Below are 16,375 nucleotides of genomic sequence, written 5' to 3'. Positions count from 1 at the left end.
AAAAACAACTTGATTACTGACAGTGACCTTTTTAACCACTGGACAATTAATCCAATGAAAAATCATAAACAAACTTTGATTTAATATTTTCTGACGTCTGCACTTTCAATCTGTGTTCAGAAACCTGTGCAGACTTCATTGGCTTCTCCAGGACCACACAAGTCAGAACATAAAGAGTTAATATTTCTATCATCAGAGCCCATGAAATGTGTTCAAAGATCAACATAATCCAAGCATCTTTATAAACATAGAAAAACTGAGATGAATTGATGAACTTACTTGGCAGTACTCTCCTAATAGGGAGTTTTAGAAATACAAACTGAAAAGCCTTGTGCTAATAGGGATGAGACAAATTGTTCAGACAACTGGTTCAGCAGTGCTGTATGCAGACAGAATACTTGTCAAGAAGCTCAATCACTTTCTTCTCACCTGCCCTCCAGAAAAACATTATATGGCAGGAATACGTCCTGCTTGAGAAATGCCAACTAGAGCTGATATACCACTCTGATACCATCTAAGCTTGGTAGGTGGGCCATATCTTCAGCATGGATGACTCAGGCATTCACAAATAGGTCAGCTAAGGGAAGGAACACACTTCCAAAATTGTCTGAGATTGGTTTCAAAAATACAAATGATCACTGACTGCATTCCAATTCTCATTCATTAAGGAGACACCAGAACTCTCATTGTAAAACAAACTCTATAAAAAATGAGATTTTAAAATTTATTTAATAACTTTACAAAAACAAACCATTTGAAAAAAAAATCCACTTCCTGATTTTTTCATATTTAAATCAGACATACAAGACAATGAACAGTTTTTTATTTTGTGGTGACAACATTGAGCAGAAGAAAAAAAACAAAGAGGAGCGTGTAGGTCTGTGATAAATGTCAGATCAGAAATATATATATACTGTTTATCAGCGTCCACTTTTCAGCTTTTGTCAGTTAGTATTTCTTGAATTCCATTAGAAAACTACAAATGCATTGATTAAAACAATGATAAGTTCCATACATGCAACCAACCATACAATGCAAGTTAGAACTACATTTCAAAATAGGAGAATTCACAAGAATAACACAAATCTAAAAAATGTTCACAATCATGACAGATGGAAAGGTACACAGGGGATGCAAGCATCTGAAGTATTCCGAACACTCTGCCTGGTCAGGCATCTGACCACAAGTCATTGAACACCGATTTTAAAACAATCAACGTGGGCTCATCATCTCTTGCTGGTGTTGCCGCCGAGCCTCAAGGATCTCTCAATCTCAAACTGGCGTTGGTCTGTTCTGTTCAGGAAGGCCATCCTCTCCGTGTAACTAAGAAACAAAAACAAAACCAAAAAAAATGGAACAGTGTAAAAAAAAAATTGTTTAAAATGAAAATTTAGAAAGATGTATTTTTGAGTATGGTATAGTATAGGTCGCTTGCCCTGGATGTGGCAAAATATGTAGGTCACAGCTGGGAGTGCGCAGCCACGGGAAATACTGCATTCCTCACTAATCTTCGGACTCGAAGACTAGCCTTATTATTATTATTATAGGAAACATTCTAAGAATAGAGATCAATTCATGCAAAACCAAAGCCTATGGTATAACAGCTGATTATAAAATATTATTTCCTACACTGAAAGATTAAAACAAGTTTTTAAAAAGTTAACTAATCTAATTCATGCTGTATCATTTAGGTCACACCAAAAACTGCTGTTTAACTCTTAATTTTTAAAAAATCATGATTAAGAACACTTGCAAGCTAGTAACTTTTACTTTGGTTGGGTGAATGTTGATATGATGGCGCCTATCAAAGAACTTTCAGAAGGCTGCCCAAAGCAAGGTAGAGAGATTAAAAGGATAGCTTTCTAACTATAATTCATATTTACAAAGTAAATTAAATGGCAATGTTATAAATAGTTTAATAACTCTCAAAGCAATAAAATTAAGGTAAACACTTGAAATATATAGTGGAAGCATGCTAAGTAAATCTTTTCTATTTATCCTATTTGGAGGTGTGGTGGCTCAGTGGTAAAACATTGGGCTTCCAAACTGGGAGTCCTGGGTACAAATCCTAGTGAAGACTGGGATTTTTAATTTCAGGATCTTTAGGTGCCTTTGAGTCAATACTGCTTTAATGGGTACCAGACATAAGGTCACATGACACACTCATTAACTGTGGGCCAGAGAAACAGATAACCTTTACATCATCTGCCCTATAGATTGCAAGGTTTGGAAAGAGAACCATGCTAAGTTAACTATACTATGTTTAAGTATGTTTATGGTTTTAACTGTTGGCTGGTTTGCATTGAAAAGTTGTTAGCATTCTTATCTTTTTTTATATAAATATAATCAAGGAAAATATACATGTTCATATACAATAGCAGTTAGTATTTCTCAGAAACAAGGAGCCACTCAAGCTGGAAAACTATGTGCAATGGTATGAATAAAAAAAAAAGTTTCTACTCTGGTTTTCCCAGTTTAGCATTAAATAAAGGACCAAGAAAATTCATCCATTTAAGCCTAAGGAAATGAATTGACAGGATGCTTATGGATAAAGTCAAACAAGTAAAGTTACTACTCTGGTTTTCCCAGTTTAGCATTAAATAAAGGACCAAGAAAATTCATCCATTTAAGCCTAAGGAAATGAATTGACCGGATGCTTATGGATAAAGTCAAACAAGTAAAGTTACTACTCTGGTTTTCCCAGTTTAGCATTAAATAAAGGACCAAGAAATTTCATCCATTTAAGCCTAAGGAAATGCATTGACAAGATGCTTATGGATAAAGTTAAACAAGTCTACTGCCATGGAGTAACAAGGATGGGAATTTTTGTTGTTGATACTGACAGGAACAATGAGAACGATTTTACTAAAATACCAGGAGTGAGAGAGATGTTTCTAGGATAGTGAGAACAATTTTTCTAGGGTAGTGAGAAAGAGAGAGAAAGAGATTTCTAGGACATCTAGTGAGAAAAAGGTTTCTAGAATAACCAGCAGAAAGTCTAACAAAGTTGCGAAACAAAATAACGAAGACAATATTTACCCTTGTTTGCCTTTATTGTGAATTTTCAAATCGTCATTAATTCCTTCTTTTGTCTTGAAAGATTCCCAGTCAATTTTTGATTTCTCCTGTAGAATTACATCAAAGTTTGAATACATTCTTGGTCCTGGCTTAATTATAACCTCATCACTTATTTAAATATAGAATGCTAACCATTCAACAGATAGTAATGTTTGCCTTTAGTGAGCTAAAAGTAATATAAATTATATGGACATCTTAAATAAATTCAAAAGGATGGAAAGAAGAAAACACCTAAGACTGGGAACATCCTCGGTTGGATTCAGTTAGTCTAACATTGAAATATTTCAAAATCTAATTATTCCACAAAGTAAGAGCACAGAATTAAACTTAATAAAAAAAAAAAAAAAGAAAGAAAAAGCCTTAAGTAAAAAAGAAGCTTAGCTAAACTTATTGTAATTGTAAGTCAACCAACTAAACAGTCAACCAAACTTATTTTTGTGTGATGATCATGCACCATATAAATCGTCAGCAGTATAGGTCATACTCAAAGTAAAGCAATTAAAAGCAAAATAATTTCATCATAGACTGTTATTACATGAAACTGTCAGGTCACCCACTCCAAAGCCAATTGCTTAAACTACACTGAATCCATGCAGAAAAATGTTATAACTCTTTTTTTGTTTGTTTCGAGTAAACGTTAATTAAAACAAATGTTTTGTTTTGAATTGTTACAAAGATTAAAACAATTATTACAATATTTAAAACAACAATAGGGTGAAAGTTCCAAGATCAATGTACCGGTATGCCAAATACTGATTCTTTAAAGTAAAAAAATAAAAGACTGAATATCAAAGAGTTTACAATAAATTAAATTCTGAGATGTGACAAAAGAAATTTCCAGAATTTCTTAAGACATTTCTGGCAATCATCTAGCAAATGTGGTAAACCAAACAATGCACTAAAATGTGTGAAAGCAGAGAGCTGTCTTTTTACAAAACATTTGGCCACTCCTTGAACTTATGACCCATAACAATTGGTCTCGGTTAAACAATGTATTTTTTCCAAAATCCATACCAGTGTGCCCATCTTATTTTTCTTGGTGATTTTATTCAGCACACTGCCCAATCCTCCGCCAACAGCTGGACGTTTAATGCCCAATCTATGGATGAAAAAAGGAGAAGGCATAATAAGAGAATAATAAGAAGAAGAATAAATTATTTATTTTAGGATACTTAGGGATATTTCCTACATTCATCAAGAAAAACTTCAAAGAATGACTCATTGCTTACTAAGCACTAGACAAAGACTAATTGTTGTTTTTGTTCAAGTATTAATTGAACTAAAATTCATTTAAAAATGAGATTGTGACAACAATTTCAAATTGAACAATGTTGTAGAATACAAAAGGCTGTAAGTTGTTAAAAAAAAAGATATAAAAAAAAAAAAATGAAGAAGAGTTACACATAAATTGTACAGACATAAATTGTATAAGCAAATAAACTGCTACATGTTTGTAAAATGTTTCCATGTTTCAGGTGCTCCTTTAGAGTTGACGATAATTTACTTCCTAGTCCAAACTTCCCGCAGAAAGACGGGATGGGAGCGGGCAAGGTCTGAACCCAAGACCATCGATAAATCCGAACGACGGTCCAGCGCGCAAACCACACAACCAGGCAGCCATACATTAAACTGATAAGTTATGCCAATTTGTAACAGAAATTCTGATAATAAAATGAACACAGGCTCACATTATATACTGTTTCACCATTTATGTAAATTAAGCCTTTAGCTCTGAAATTGCAATCCACCATAAATATTTACTAGTACTAACATATTTACACAAATGTGGAAATATATTTACAAACATCTCTATTGTTCTTATTTAAACTCAGCAGAAGCGAGACATTTCCACTGCAATGTCTACCAGATAAACAGAATTTATAATCGATCATCAAACTCCATTTAAGACCTACTGAAATAGACAGGAATTGGTAAGGAACAGAAATTAAGGTCTCAAGATCAAAACAGAGTGAAGGCTAGGATTATAAAGTCCATTTTTAAGGCATCATCGAGTTTCAAAGCTCTATATGGTATCTGGTACTAGTTTAAGATATGCAATGAGAAATATGGTCTATGTTGCAGAGACCTGGAGAGTTACTAATTGCAACAGGGACAAGCTCCAAGCATTCACTAACAAATGTTTGTGTCATATAATTGAAGGACGAACAAAATTTAAAACAATAGTTTGTGTGGAAAAACAACAACAGCAAACACAGATAGAGCAAGAAATCAGAAAAAGCAAATGGGGTTGGGCTGGGCATGCGATGCAAAAAACAAAAGAAAGCATTGCAAAACAGGCCCTAAGACTGGCACCCACAGGAGAAGAGAAAGGCAGAAAGACCAAAGCAAACATGGAGAAAATTGTTAGATGAGGCAAAGACAGCAGGATGGACATGGACCCAGCAGAGGGAAGTTGCCAATAGCTGTTGCAGCCCTGTGCTCCATTGGGAGTAAAAAAAGATTAAGTCAAGTAAGTAAGTCATTGTGATGGCCACAAAGTCATTCTCATTAATATTAGCAAACTTTTTACAATGTACCTTAAGACTTCAGTGCATCAATGTCAAATTAATCTTATACACAACTACATACACATATACATTGGGGATATTAAAAAAAAAAAGATTAAGTCAAGTAAGTAAGTCATTGTGATGGCCACAAAGTCATTCTCATTAATATTAGCAAACTTTTTACAATGTACCTTAAGACTTCAGTGCATCAATGTCAAATTAATCTTATACACAACTACATACACATATACATTGGGGATTAAAAAAAAAAAGATTAAGTCAAGTAAGTAAGTCATTGTGATGGCCACAAAGTCATTCTCATTAATATTAGCAAACTTTTTACAATGTACCTTAAGACTTCAGTGCATCAATGTCAAATTAATCTTATACACAACTACATACACATATACATTGGGGATAAAAAAAAAAAAGATTAAGTCAAGTAAGTAAGTCATTGTGATGGCCACAAGTCATTCTCATTAATATTAGCAAACTTTTTACTATGTACCTTAAGACTTCAGTGCATCAATGTCAAATTAATCTTATACACAACTACATACACATATACATTGGGGATTATATGCATGACGCGTAGAACATAATCATCTTCTTTTTCGAAGTAACATACCCGGTATGTATTATGTAACATAAGATACACATAAGTAGTTCTTCCATCTTAAGAAAAAACAATCTGACATGGAAATAGAGAACTACCTGGCCATGCCTGTACAAAATAATTATGAATATATAATGATGTATGATGCAGACCATATAAGTAGTTCTTCCATCTTTAGAAAAAAACAATCTGACATGGAAATAGAGAACTACCTGGCCATGCCTGTACAAAATAATTATGAATATATAATGATGTATGATCCAGACCATACAATACAAAGCTAATTGTAAAAGACTTTATAGAGTTACCCCACAGAACTGTTTGCTGCTGTCTCTGTCTGATCCTGTTTGGATTTCTCTTGTTTTTTTTGTTCAGCTTTAGCTTCTTTGGAATCTGCATCAACTTCTTTTGTAATTCTGAGGAAAGAAATATTTGTGTTTTAAAAAAAATATTGTCTATTTTAAGCTAAAATTTTAAGATGTATAAATCGTTTATTAAGCTTAATTTTATATATTTGTAGAAACTTAATAACAAGAAATATAAAATGTAAAAATACAAAACAATTCCTACTTTATGTTCAAATAAACTAAAAATTCATATTTTGTAATTGACAAATAAAAGAGAAATAACAAAAAAGGCCAGTGTGGGAATTGAACCCATGACAAACATGTTATTAATTATTAGTGCCATGCTCAATTATTGTCACTAACCAGTCATACTGCTATATGTGACATTTTTAACATAAATTATTCATTTTTTTTTACTAGTGCTTTTTATCATGTTCCAACTTTTGACCACCTTCCATCTTGTGACGATGAAGAAGTGTAGGAATTGAATTAAGATCTATGTGCTACACACGTGCAGATCTTGTAACAGTGCTAAAGCCTAACAGTATTGGTCTCTGTCATTGCTTTGCATCCATTTGTTACTTCAAGAGAGGGAGACTGCTGGGTGGGTGATAAACTCACAATCATACACAATTCCTAGGCTCTCATCTCATAGTAGAGATGAATCTTAGTCATTATATCATTGAAGATGGCCATAACCAACTGTGAACTATTAAGGAATGGCAACTATCAACTTACTTGATCTCTTCTCCAGCAAAATCAAATACTTTGGTTATTGTTATTTTCTTGCTTTTTTCTGTGCTGGATGATTCTGGCTGAGACTCTGGTGTAGCAGAAACTGATTCACTTGGGGGTTTGACCTAGTCAAGAAATGAGTAAATGTTTTACAGTTAACATGCGCCACGGTTACATCTTTTTTCTTTTGCTTTTTTTGTAATAAAATATAAACACAGCTAAAGTAACTGCATATTTTACACATTTTAATCAATTGTTTGCAAAAACAACAGTGTATGATATGACTTTTTAGGAAGATGAAGCATGGTCTCACTCATAATGAAACAAGAAAAACATAGAAAATACTTTTAAAAAAAAACAATTATACAAACTGTAATTATATCCATTAGTTTGGATCAGTCATGTAATTAAATTTGTAATAGATCTAGACCAACAGCAAAATCTTTTTGACCAATTATTTTTGTTTAGCCCTAATACATACTTTTAGCTTTCTCAAAAAGCTATGATCATATCATTTATCTGAACCAGTTGGGAAATTTTCTTTCCCTTGTTAGAGATACCAAACAAAATAATTAATTTCCAATAATTAATTAACTAATTGTTTTTTTTCTTTTTAACTTGATGTTTGTGTTGTCAGGTAAAAGAAATAATTGTGCAAAATTTCAGCTTGATTTGACATTGGGTGTCGGAGAAATAATGCGTAGAAACTTTTTACCAGACAGAGTGAATGAGTGAGTTGATATAAGCTTAGCAAACAAAAACAATGAGTTAAAAGTATATTCCAGCCTAGACACAGGCAGAGCAACGAGCCTAGCCCAGAATAAATCTTACTTGAGAAGACAGTGAGCCTAGCCCAGACCCAGCTGATGGTTTTGTCGGTACCGGTACTTTGACGTCAGACTTAAAACTGTTCCACAAATCTTCAACTCTTTTCTTTTCTCTCTCTTGCCGCCGTGCTTCTTCTTCCTTAGCAATTTGCTCCGCAAGCTCCTTCCTCCTGTTGGCTTCTTCTTCATTCTCTGCAGCTTGTGAAGGATCAGCTCCCTCAGTTTGGGCATTGTCAACAAGCTGGATGCCTCCCTTGCGCTTCCTGGTTTAGTATAAAATGATACATTTACACAGACAAAACACATGATTGTGCTATGAAATTAATGCTCGATAACAAAGTGATTTTCTTGACATTGTCAAAAAGACATAAAAAAAAAGAATTTTTCAAGTATTCTAAGGGACTCAAACTGACATTTTCATTTATTTAAATTCTAATTTCAAAATATATTTTAATTCAGTAACATGACTAATATAATTTTTTATGATACTTAGAAAAACAAAAAAGGACAGTATTTTTGAAAAGAAATAAATAAATGGAAGTATACAAGGTTTAAAAGAGAAGTTTTTTTCAAACAATTCTGTTTTGTTTTGTCATTTTTACCTACCTTATATTTCAGTGAGTGAATTTAATTGAGTGATAAAAAAAAAGGAATTGTTTTAGCCTTACAGTATTTTAAATCCTTGGATTTTGTTTAGTAAAGAACAACAATTACAAAAATAAAATTAATCTTAAACAATTAAAGGCAGCCGAAAAAAATATATGGTCCAGTAAAAAAAAATATTTAATATTATTTTAATAATAAATGTATTTTTCGTTTTTTACAAATTTGGATAGGGTTATAACATCTTAGCCTCTTGGCTTTGACAATTCTAAAAAATTTCTTCCTATAATGTTTGTCATTTAAAGAACTCATTTATTTTGTACAGATTTCTATTACGATTAAAAGTAAAATTTTAACTGCTAAAATAAAAATTAGCAAAATAAGCTATATTTAAACTGTACATTACATTAAAGTACTAAAGAATTTAAGCAGCATCTAACTAAAAAATTTTGTTCTCATTTCCAAAAATATACCCCCCCCCAACAATTAAAACAAAACAAAAGGTTGCATGATTTCATTGTCTATCATGTGAGATGCCTTCATGAATTTTTTTTTCACAAGATAAAACTCATATCAATTACTACAGGTCAAGCTCCTTCCATTACCTGCCAGTAATAAGATTTTTCTTTTTTTGTGACTCAGTTTTCTTGCCTCCTCTCTTTGTTAGAGCCGTGTCCTCCTCATTTAGTGCAGAAAGGTCTTCATCGTCTCCAGAGTTTTCCTCTTCACTCACTTGTTCCCCTTCTGTAAATGGAGACCAAATATATTCTTTTCATAAAGATATCAAAGAGATTTAATAGTATATTCTTTTCTTTTGATGAATGTCATAAGTTCTAAAAAAAAAAAAGTAAAGGTCCCCTTTCAGACCTTGCGATCTATAGGGGAGATGATGTTAATTTTTTTTTTTTTGGAAATCTGTTTCTTTGGCAAATGGTTAATGAGCAACAAGATATGGCAATCAGGAGAATGGCCCAAACCCTGGATCCAATCACTCATCATAACCCTTCCAAAGAAAGGCAATTTACAACTCTGTCAAAACTATTGCACCATCAGCCTCATAAGCCATCCCAGCAAAGTATTATATTAAAGCGGCTAAAACCGATTGCAGACAACATCATATCAGAAGAACAAGCGGGTTTTAGACAAGGTCGCAGCACAAAAGGACAAATCCTAAACCTCAGAATACTCTGTGAAAAATATCTCCAACACCAAGAGAATCTTTTCCATGTCTTTATTGATTTCAAGAAAGCTTTCGATCTAGTATGGCATGGGGCATTCTGGGCAACAATGGAAAAGTACAACATTAATTAAAACAATCAAAGTTATCCAGAACCTCTACAAGGATGCCACCGGTGCGGTGTACTTCAACAATAATAATGGGGACTGGTTCAAAACCACAGTTGGAGTAAGACAAGGCTGCCTACTTTCACCAACACTCTTTAATATCTTCCTTGAAAGGATAATGGAAGATGCTCTCGAGGGCTATGAATGTACTGTTAGCATTGGAGGAAGAAGAATTACTAACTTGCGCTTCACAGATGACATTGATGGCCTAGCAGGGACAGAAGAAGAACTAGCTGACCTGGTGATGCACATTGACAAGACTTCCGCAGCATATGGCAAGCAAATAAATTCCAAAAAACTCAAATTATGACCAATAGCCAACAGGGCTTTAAAAGGCGCATCAGTATTGAAGGTGGAAAAATGACTAGTGTTAGCAGCTTCAAATACCTCGGAGCTATTGTCTCAGATGAGGGAATGAAACACGAACTATAAGCCCGAATAGCACAGTCCACAGCAGCCCTTTCAAAACTTAAAATAATATGGAAAGAAAAGGGCTTAGCCCTCGGTACCAAAATCAGACTGATGCGCTCCCTGGCCATAGCCACATTTTTATATGCCTGCGAGTCTTGGATGCTGAGTGCAGAGCTAGAGAGGAGGATCCTAGCAATTGAATTGAGATGCTACAGAAAGATCCTAGGTATCACATTCAAGGACCGCATCACAAACCAAGAGATTACAGACAGGGTTACTGCAGTGACTGGAATCCATGATGACCTGCTAACTATTGTAAAAAAAAGCCATATTACAAGATATACGGGGCTTGCAAAGACCTTCCTTTAGGGAACAGTACCAGGAAAAAGAAGAAGAGGCAGACAGAGACAGAGAAAGCGATGGGAGGACAACATAAAAGAATGGATGGGCCTTCCATTGAAAGAGGTTTTAAACAAGGCAAAAGACAGGGAGGCATGGAGAAAGATGGTCGACAAGTCTTGCCCCAACGGTCCAACAGACTAAGGGATAGGTAAAGGTAATGAGCAGGGTGAGGTGCCATTTGGCCAGCACAATGACCAACCACCTTTACTTTCCCCAACTTAAGTCAGGTACAAATTAGAGTTGTGTGGACTCAGGGGCACCCTAAAAATTCTGAAATTCAAAAGTCCAGTCTTAACTGAGATTCGAACCCAGGACCTCAGGTTCAAAAGCCAAGCACTTAACCACTCGACCACCTCACCCTCCCATAAACTCTAGGCTAGATAAATATTAAGATGTCTGCAATGTAGGTGTGTGACTTTACTACCTATCAAGAAGCTTGAGATTAGATCTCAACTTGAACTGAGTTGTGAATGTTGAGAGCCTAAAGGCAATGCAGAAACCTTCTTCTAGATACCCCTCATGACTACAAAAAAGATTTGACCATAGCACACTGAGCAGCTATTACATGAAAAATGCCCACACAAAAGTTGTTGTTTTTTTATATATTGATGCATAAATGAAATTAAAAAATGATTCCCTCCACCTTTCAACCCTTCCAGTAAATTCTTTGAAAATCTCACCCCAGTCACAGTTAGCATACTCAACTAAACCATCTACATCTGGCTTGATATCCCAATATTAAAATACTTTTGTTCAGCCCTTCCAGTAAATTCTTTGAAAATCTCACTCCAGTCACAGTTACCATACTCAACTAAACCATCTACATCGGGCTTGATATCCCAATATTAGAATACTTTGGTTCAGCCCTTCCTGTAAATTCATTGAAAATCTGACAGGATATTTGAATCTTTTCATAACTCCTTCACATTAAAAACAGCCCCTTCTTCTACAATGTTGATTGCTAATATGTATTTATATGTAAACTATGAGGAAATTTTAAAAGACAGCTAAATCCAATCTAACCTAAAGTGAAAGATTAGACTTCTTGAGACATTGTAAAATGGTTTTTCAAAACTCACTTCAATAATTATAGCAGAGTTTCACACACTAAAAGTAATTTTGACTCATCTGATGTGACCAAATTGACCTATGAATGTCATGTTTAAAATTCGACCTCTATTAATTTTAATTCAAAAGTTTAAACATCCAAAATATGTAAAGTTACATTCCTAGAAAAGATGTACATACCACAGTCGACTGATTTATTACTTGTATTAAATTTTGCATCAGTGCATACACAACATGTGAGTCTAAAAATTACTGACTAAAATAATTTACATGAAACTTATGCAAAATGTGCGGACAATAGTTAGCAGAAAACTTATTTCTGTGTAGAAATGTTAGCATGCTATTGATACATCTCTTATCTCCCCTTCAATGACGCAAGTTACTGGTTAAATAAATTATAATCTCTTTCCTTTTTTTTTTCATTGTACCTAACATCAAACAGACTACCCAGCTACAGCTAAATATTAATCACATATTGAATGTTCAAATACTTGTAGATTTACACCTAGTTTTTAGGCCATCTCTACTGGTCATGAATTAGTAAAAGATATAGATCTCTAATCTATTTATGCTTGTTAACCATATACACAAAACAATTATTGCTAGACTAATAGAGAGCATCCAATGATTTATTATATGACTGTTATAAACTAGACACTTTCAAAACCAAACAAATATAATGATAGATCAGAGTAACAAAAATATGCAAATTAGAGGCATTTTAAAGATTTTTATTCCAGTCTTGTGTTTATCAAGTTATTCCGTAAATAGATTTAAATACTTTGTAGCAATTAAAAAATAAAACTCTAGTATACCTGATGGTACATAATCAACATCTTCTTCAGAATTATAGTCTTCGTCATCTGACATCTTGATGTTTGTAGACAAACTTCTTATTAAAACTTCCTAGAGTCCTAGAGCAAATAAGAACATAAGAAGGAAAAAAAAATGTAGATCTTGAATCGTGTATAAAGTTAAAAATCTACACTGGATCTTATATGAAAAGCTATCCCAAAATTTAATTTTAAACCCTTGTGCGATGGCTTGGGATAGGTTTTATTTTTTTTTTAATTAAAAATATTTAGTTGTCTCTAGAGTGCTATTAATAATTTCAAAAAGTAATTAATTTGAACTTAATCTAAATCCATTAAAAATTCTGTAAAAGAAAAGTAGTAAGATTCTAGCTATAATAAGTATAGTATACATTTTACTAGATCTAGATTTAAATAGATAGAATCTAATAAATATAATCTAATTGATTTTATAGCTCTACTGAGAATCTACTCTTCGTCTAGTAAAATCATAATATATTAAATTCATTAATCGGTGACCCATTTATTATGATTGATCAATTCAATAAGATCCATCATTCATCATAATTGACAATCATACCAAGTAAACATTATAATTGTATTATATATTATATTATAATAAAATAACATTAAACATAGTTTAACATACTAATAATAATTAATTGGACTTAGACATAGCATCTAGAAAACTACTAAGTCGACTAAGAAGTTAGTCACTAACTTACTAACTAGACTTATAATAAAGTGCGAAGCTCGATCAGCCACGATTTGTATAGAGGTTCGATCGGTTCACTTTTTATTGCTAAAACTTTTTTATTTGAATGTTTACCAAATTACTACTATATTGCTACTGCGCATGCACCTTTTTTCTTCACTTCCAACACATACTATTTCCTTTTTCTTGTAAATGCTAAGTTCATGATAAGGTCAAACTCAAGAGGTGTGGAATTATTATTTTTTACAACCCGGTAGTGAAAGAAATGGGTCATGGGCTTATGGCTATTTTTAAGTCTGATGGCTCATTAGCTCAAAGAGACTATTTAAAGTTGTGGAGCGTGGGAAAGGTGGCAGTAGACTGAGTAGATGGTGTTCTTATCTTCTTATAAAATACAGACGTTATTTCAAAAAAAGAAGATGATTACGTCCTACATAATCCTACATAATCTTGCGCTGGAGTAAAAAGAAAATGACTTCAAAGTGAAAATTTAAGATTACAACATGTTTTAGATATATTTTCTTTGATCTGTTTGAGCCTTCTAACTGTGGAGAAATCCGATCAAGGAAAAGTACACTTGGCAATAACCACCCTACACCTCTTTGACCTTTTATTTAATTTTAACTAAGATTAGTGATACATTAAATTTTTAAATCAGATCTAGTTTTAGAAAAAAATTCAGAGATACCATCAGTTTTTTCATAGGCAGGTCAGACCGTTAGTAGGCATTACAGCTACGCCGCTACAGTGTTATAAAAATCCAAATGAGAAAATTGCTGCCAGCAGGCTTAATCAGTTAATGTGATCGAACTTCACCCTTTAGTGCCTTTACTTTAGATGTAGATCTAATTATTAAGTTACTCGATCTACTATTACTGTCAATACTGTTGAATACTTCAGAATAGTGACTCTACACTGACTCTACAGTTACAGTCTCTACTTTAAACTACTTACTACTAACTTATTAGACTTAGAAGTTACCGAAGACGAAGTTAGATCTGATCTACTCCTACTCTTATTCTTAGGGCGCCTAGGCCAGGCTTAGTTAGACCGTAGAGTGACTGTAGACGTCTTACTCTTGAGTCTCTTGCTCTAACTTAGTCTAACTTACTCAGTACTTACTGTCTTAGTTAGAACAGACTTTTCTTCTCTGATTGAGTGATTCTCTGTCTAGATAGAATATAGAGTCTAATCTAGAGACCGTGATACTAGATATTCTATAATCTCTATAGATCTAGATCTAGGATCGTCGTATGGTAAATCTAGTCTTCTACGATATGGTTTTAGCATTCAGAAAACCATTTCCAATATTTGTATACTTCAATAAAAAAGAGCTTTCATACTGTATCGCTGTTTAAAAAAATATATAGGCGTGTGAGCTGTAATATTCCTAGGCAAATCACAGACCTATATATACTGATAAAATATATAGGTCTGTGATCTAAATCTAATACAATTTCATTTGTAGTTTCATTTATAGGTAACTTTAAAAGAGTACAACATAGATCTAGCTGGCTAACATTGAAAATTTAGTATTGCATAAGTTTGAGGCCCAAAGAAAAAGTATAATAAAAGTAATGGAGCCTTTGCCTTATCTGGTTCTTTTGGTTTAACAATAAATCTCTGAAAAACAGAAGTCACCCAATAAAATCTACTCAGCCCCAAAGATCACGGTAAATGGACAACCCCGTGGTGGTGATCACTTTAGATATCTGGGAAGCAGTGTTCTTTTTCTTAATGATGGGACTTGAACTTGGTTGAAGACAAGCCTTATTTATTAAGATTCAATAAAAATTTTATAGTACGATGGCAAGAAAATAGCAATTTAATACGGCCACTATTCAGATTTTCAACTACACACTACATTTGTTGAATTGTTATTGTTTTTTCAACGATAGTATGTTTATTTTAGATGATTTGCTTATTCACCCTAGTGGTCTAACTCAACCAGTACAGCAGAGGATTGTTTTACATGTTTCAGATGTTCTTTTGGATTCTGAAGATAATTATATTCTAGCCCAAACCTCCAGCAGGACTACAGGAATAGCAGCTAGCATGGTTCAGGGTTCGAACCTGGCATCTTTGAGAATATCGTATCACCAGGCAGCCAGGCGAACACGAGTTTGTAATCTTTCAAATTTAAGTTATATAATTATAACAAGAAAAAGAAGTAATTTGAATTGTAAAAATTAACTTTATTATCCCAAATAAACATGATATTCATCAAGCAATCATAGTCAAACATTTGATAATGGTGTACAATAATAAGACAAAAATGTTTGATCGTTTTTTTTTAAGTTTGAATTTGATCATCTATTAGATGGTAAACTTAAGGTTATAAGGGCATTTCTTAAATCTTTTTAGTTTTCTTAAAAATGTTTTTTTTTTATATTAATAACATGAAAATAAAACAACAACCATTGTTTGATGTGTTGAGCCATTGTAGTAAGTCTGTAAAATAAAAAAAGTAAAGTTCCCCTTTCAGACCATGCAGTCTATAGGGCAGATGATGTAAAGGTCATCTGTTTCTGTGACTTACAGTGTACAAGGGTGTCATGTGGCCAGCACAATGACCAACCACACCTACTTTTCCCCAAATAATGTCAGGTACCCATTAGAGCTGGGTGGACTCTGAGGCACCCTAAAGATCCCAAAATTAAAAATCTCAGTCTTCACCAGTATTCAAACCTGGGATCCCCGGTTAGGAAGCAAATGCTTTACCCCTCAGCCACCGCGCCTGCAGTAAGGCTTAAATTTCACATAAAGTATGAAACTTTACTCAAGTCCTTTGATCAAACTTTCTATAATAAGTTCTGCATTTTTTCCATTCCTTTTTTTTATTTACATTTAGCAGTTAAAAATCAAAGTGGCAGTACCTTTACAATTTACATTATTCATTTCACCTACAGT

General features: G+C 33.4%; 1 protein-coding gene across 1 annotated transcript; it reads right to left on the bottom strand.

Annotated features, from left to right (window-relative positions):
- Positions 1–710: 710 nt before the first annotated feature.
- On the bottom strand, positions 711–14,771 carry LOC106051038 (craniofacial development protein 1-like). Its single transcript, XM_056036155.1, has 9 exons — positions 14,588–14,771; positions 12,754–12,852; positions 9,319–9,457; positions 8,115–8,373; positions 7,287–7,408; positions 6,510–6,617; positions 4,093–4,177; positions 3,040–3,125; positions 711–1,323 (listed from the first exon to the last, which is right to left on the bottom strand). The coding sequence occupies exons 2-9, from the start codon at positions 12,806–12,808 to the stop codon at positions 1,227–1,229; spliced, it is 951 nt and encodes a 316-aa protein (XP_055892130.1). The 5' UTR covers positions 12,809–12,852; positions 14,588–14,771; the 3' UTR covers positions 711–1,226.
- Positions 14,772–16,375: the final 1,604 nt, after the last annotated feature.

This window comes from Biomphalaria glabrata, chromosome 7 (assembly GCF_947242115.1).
Source record: "Biomphalaria glabrata chromosome 7, xgBioGlab47.1, whole genome shotgun sequence".
In the NCBI taxonomy this organism is placed as follows: Eukaryota; Metazoa; Mollusca; class Gastropoda; family Planorbidae; genus Biomphalaria; species Biomphalaria glabrata.
The sequence above is the reverse complement of the archived record's forward strand: the minus strand, read 5'-3'. Positions and strand labels throughout refer to the sequence as shown.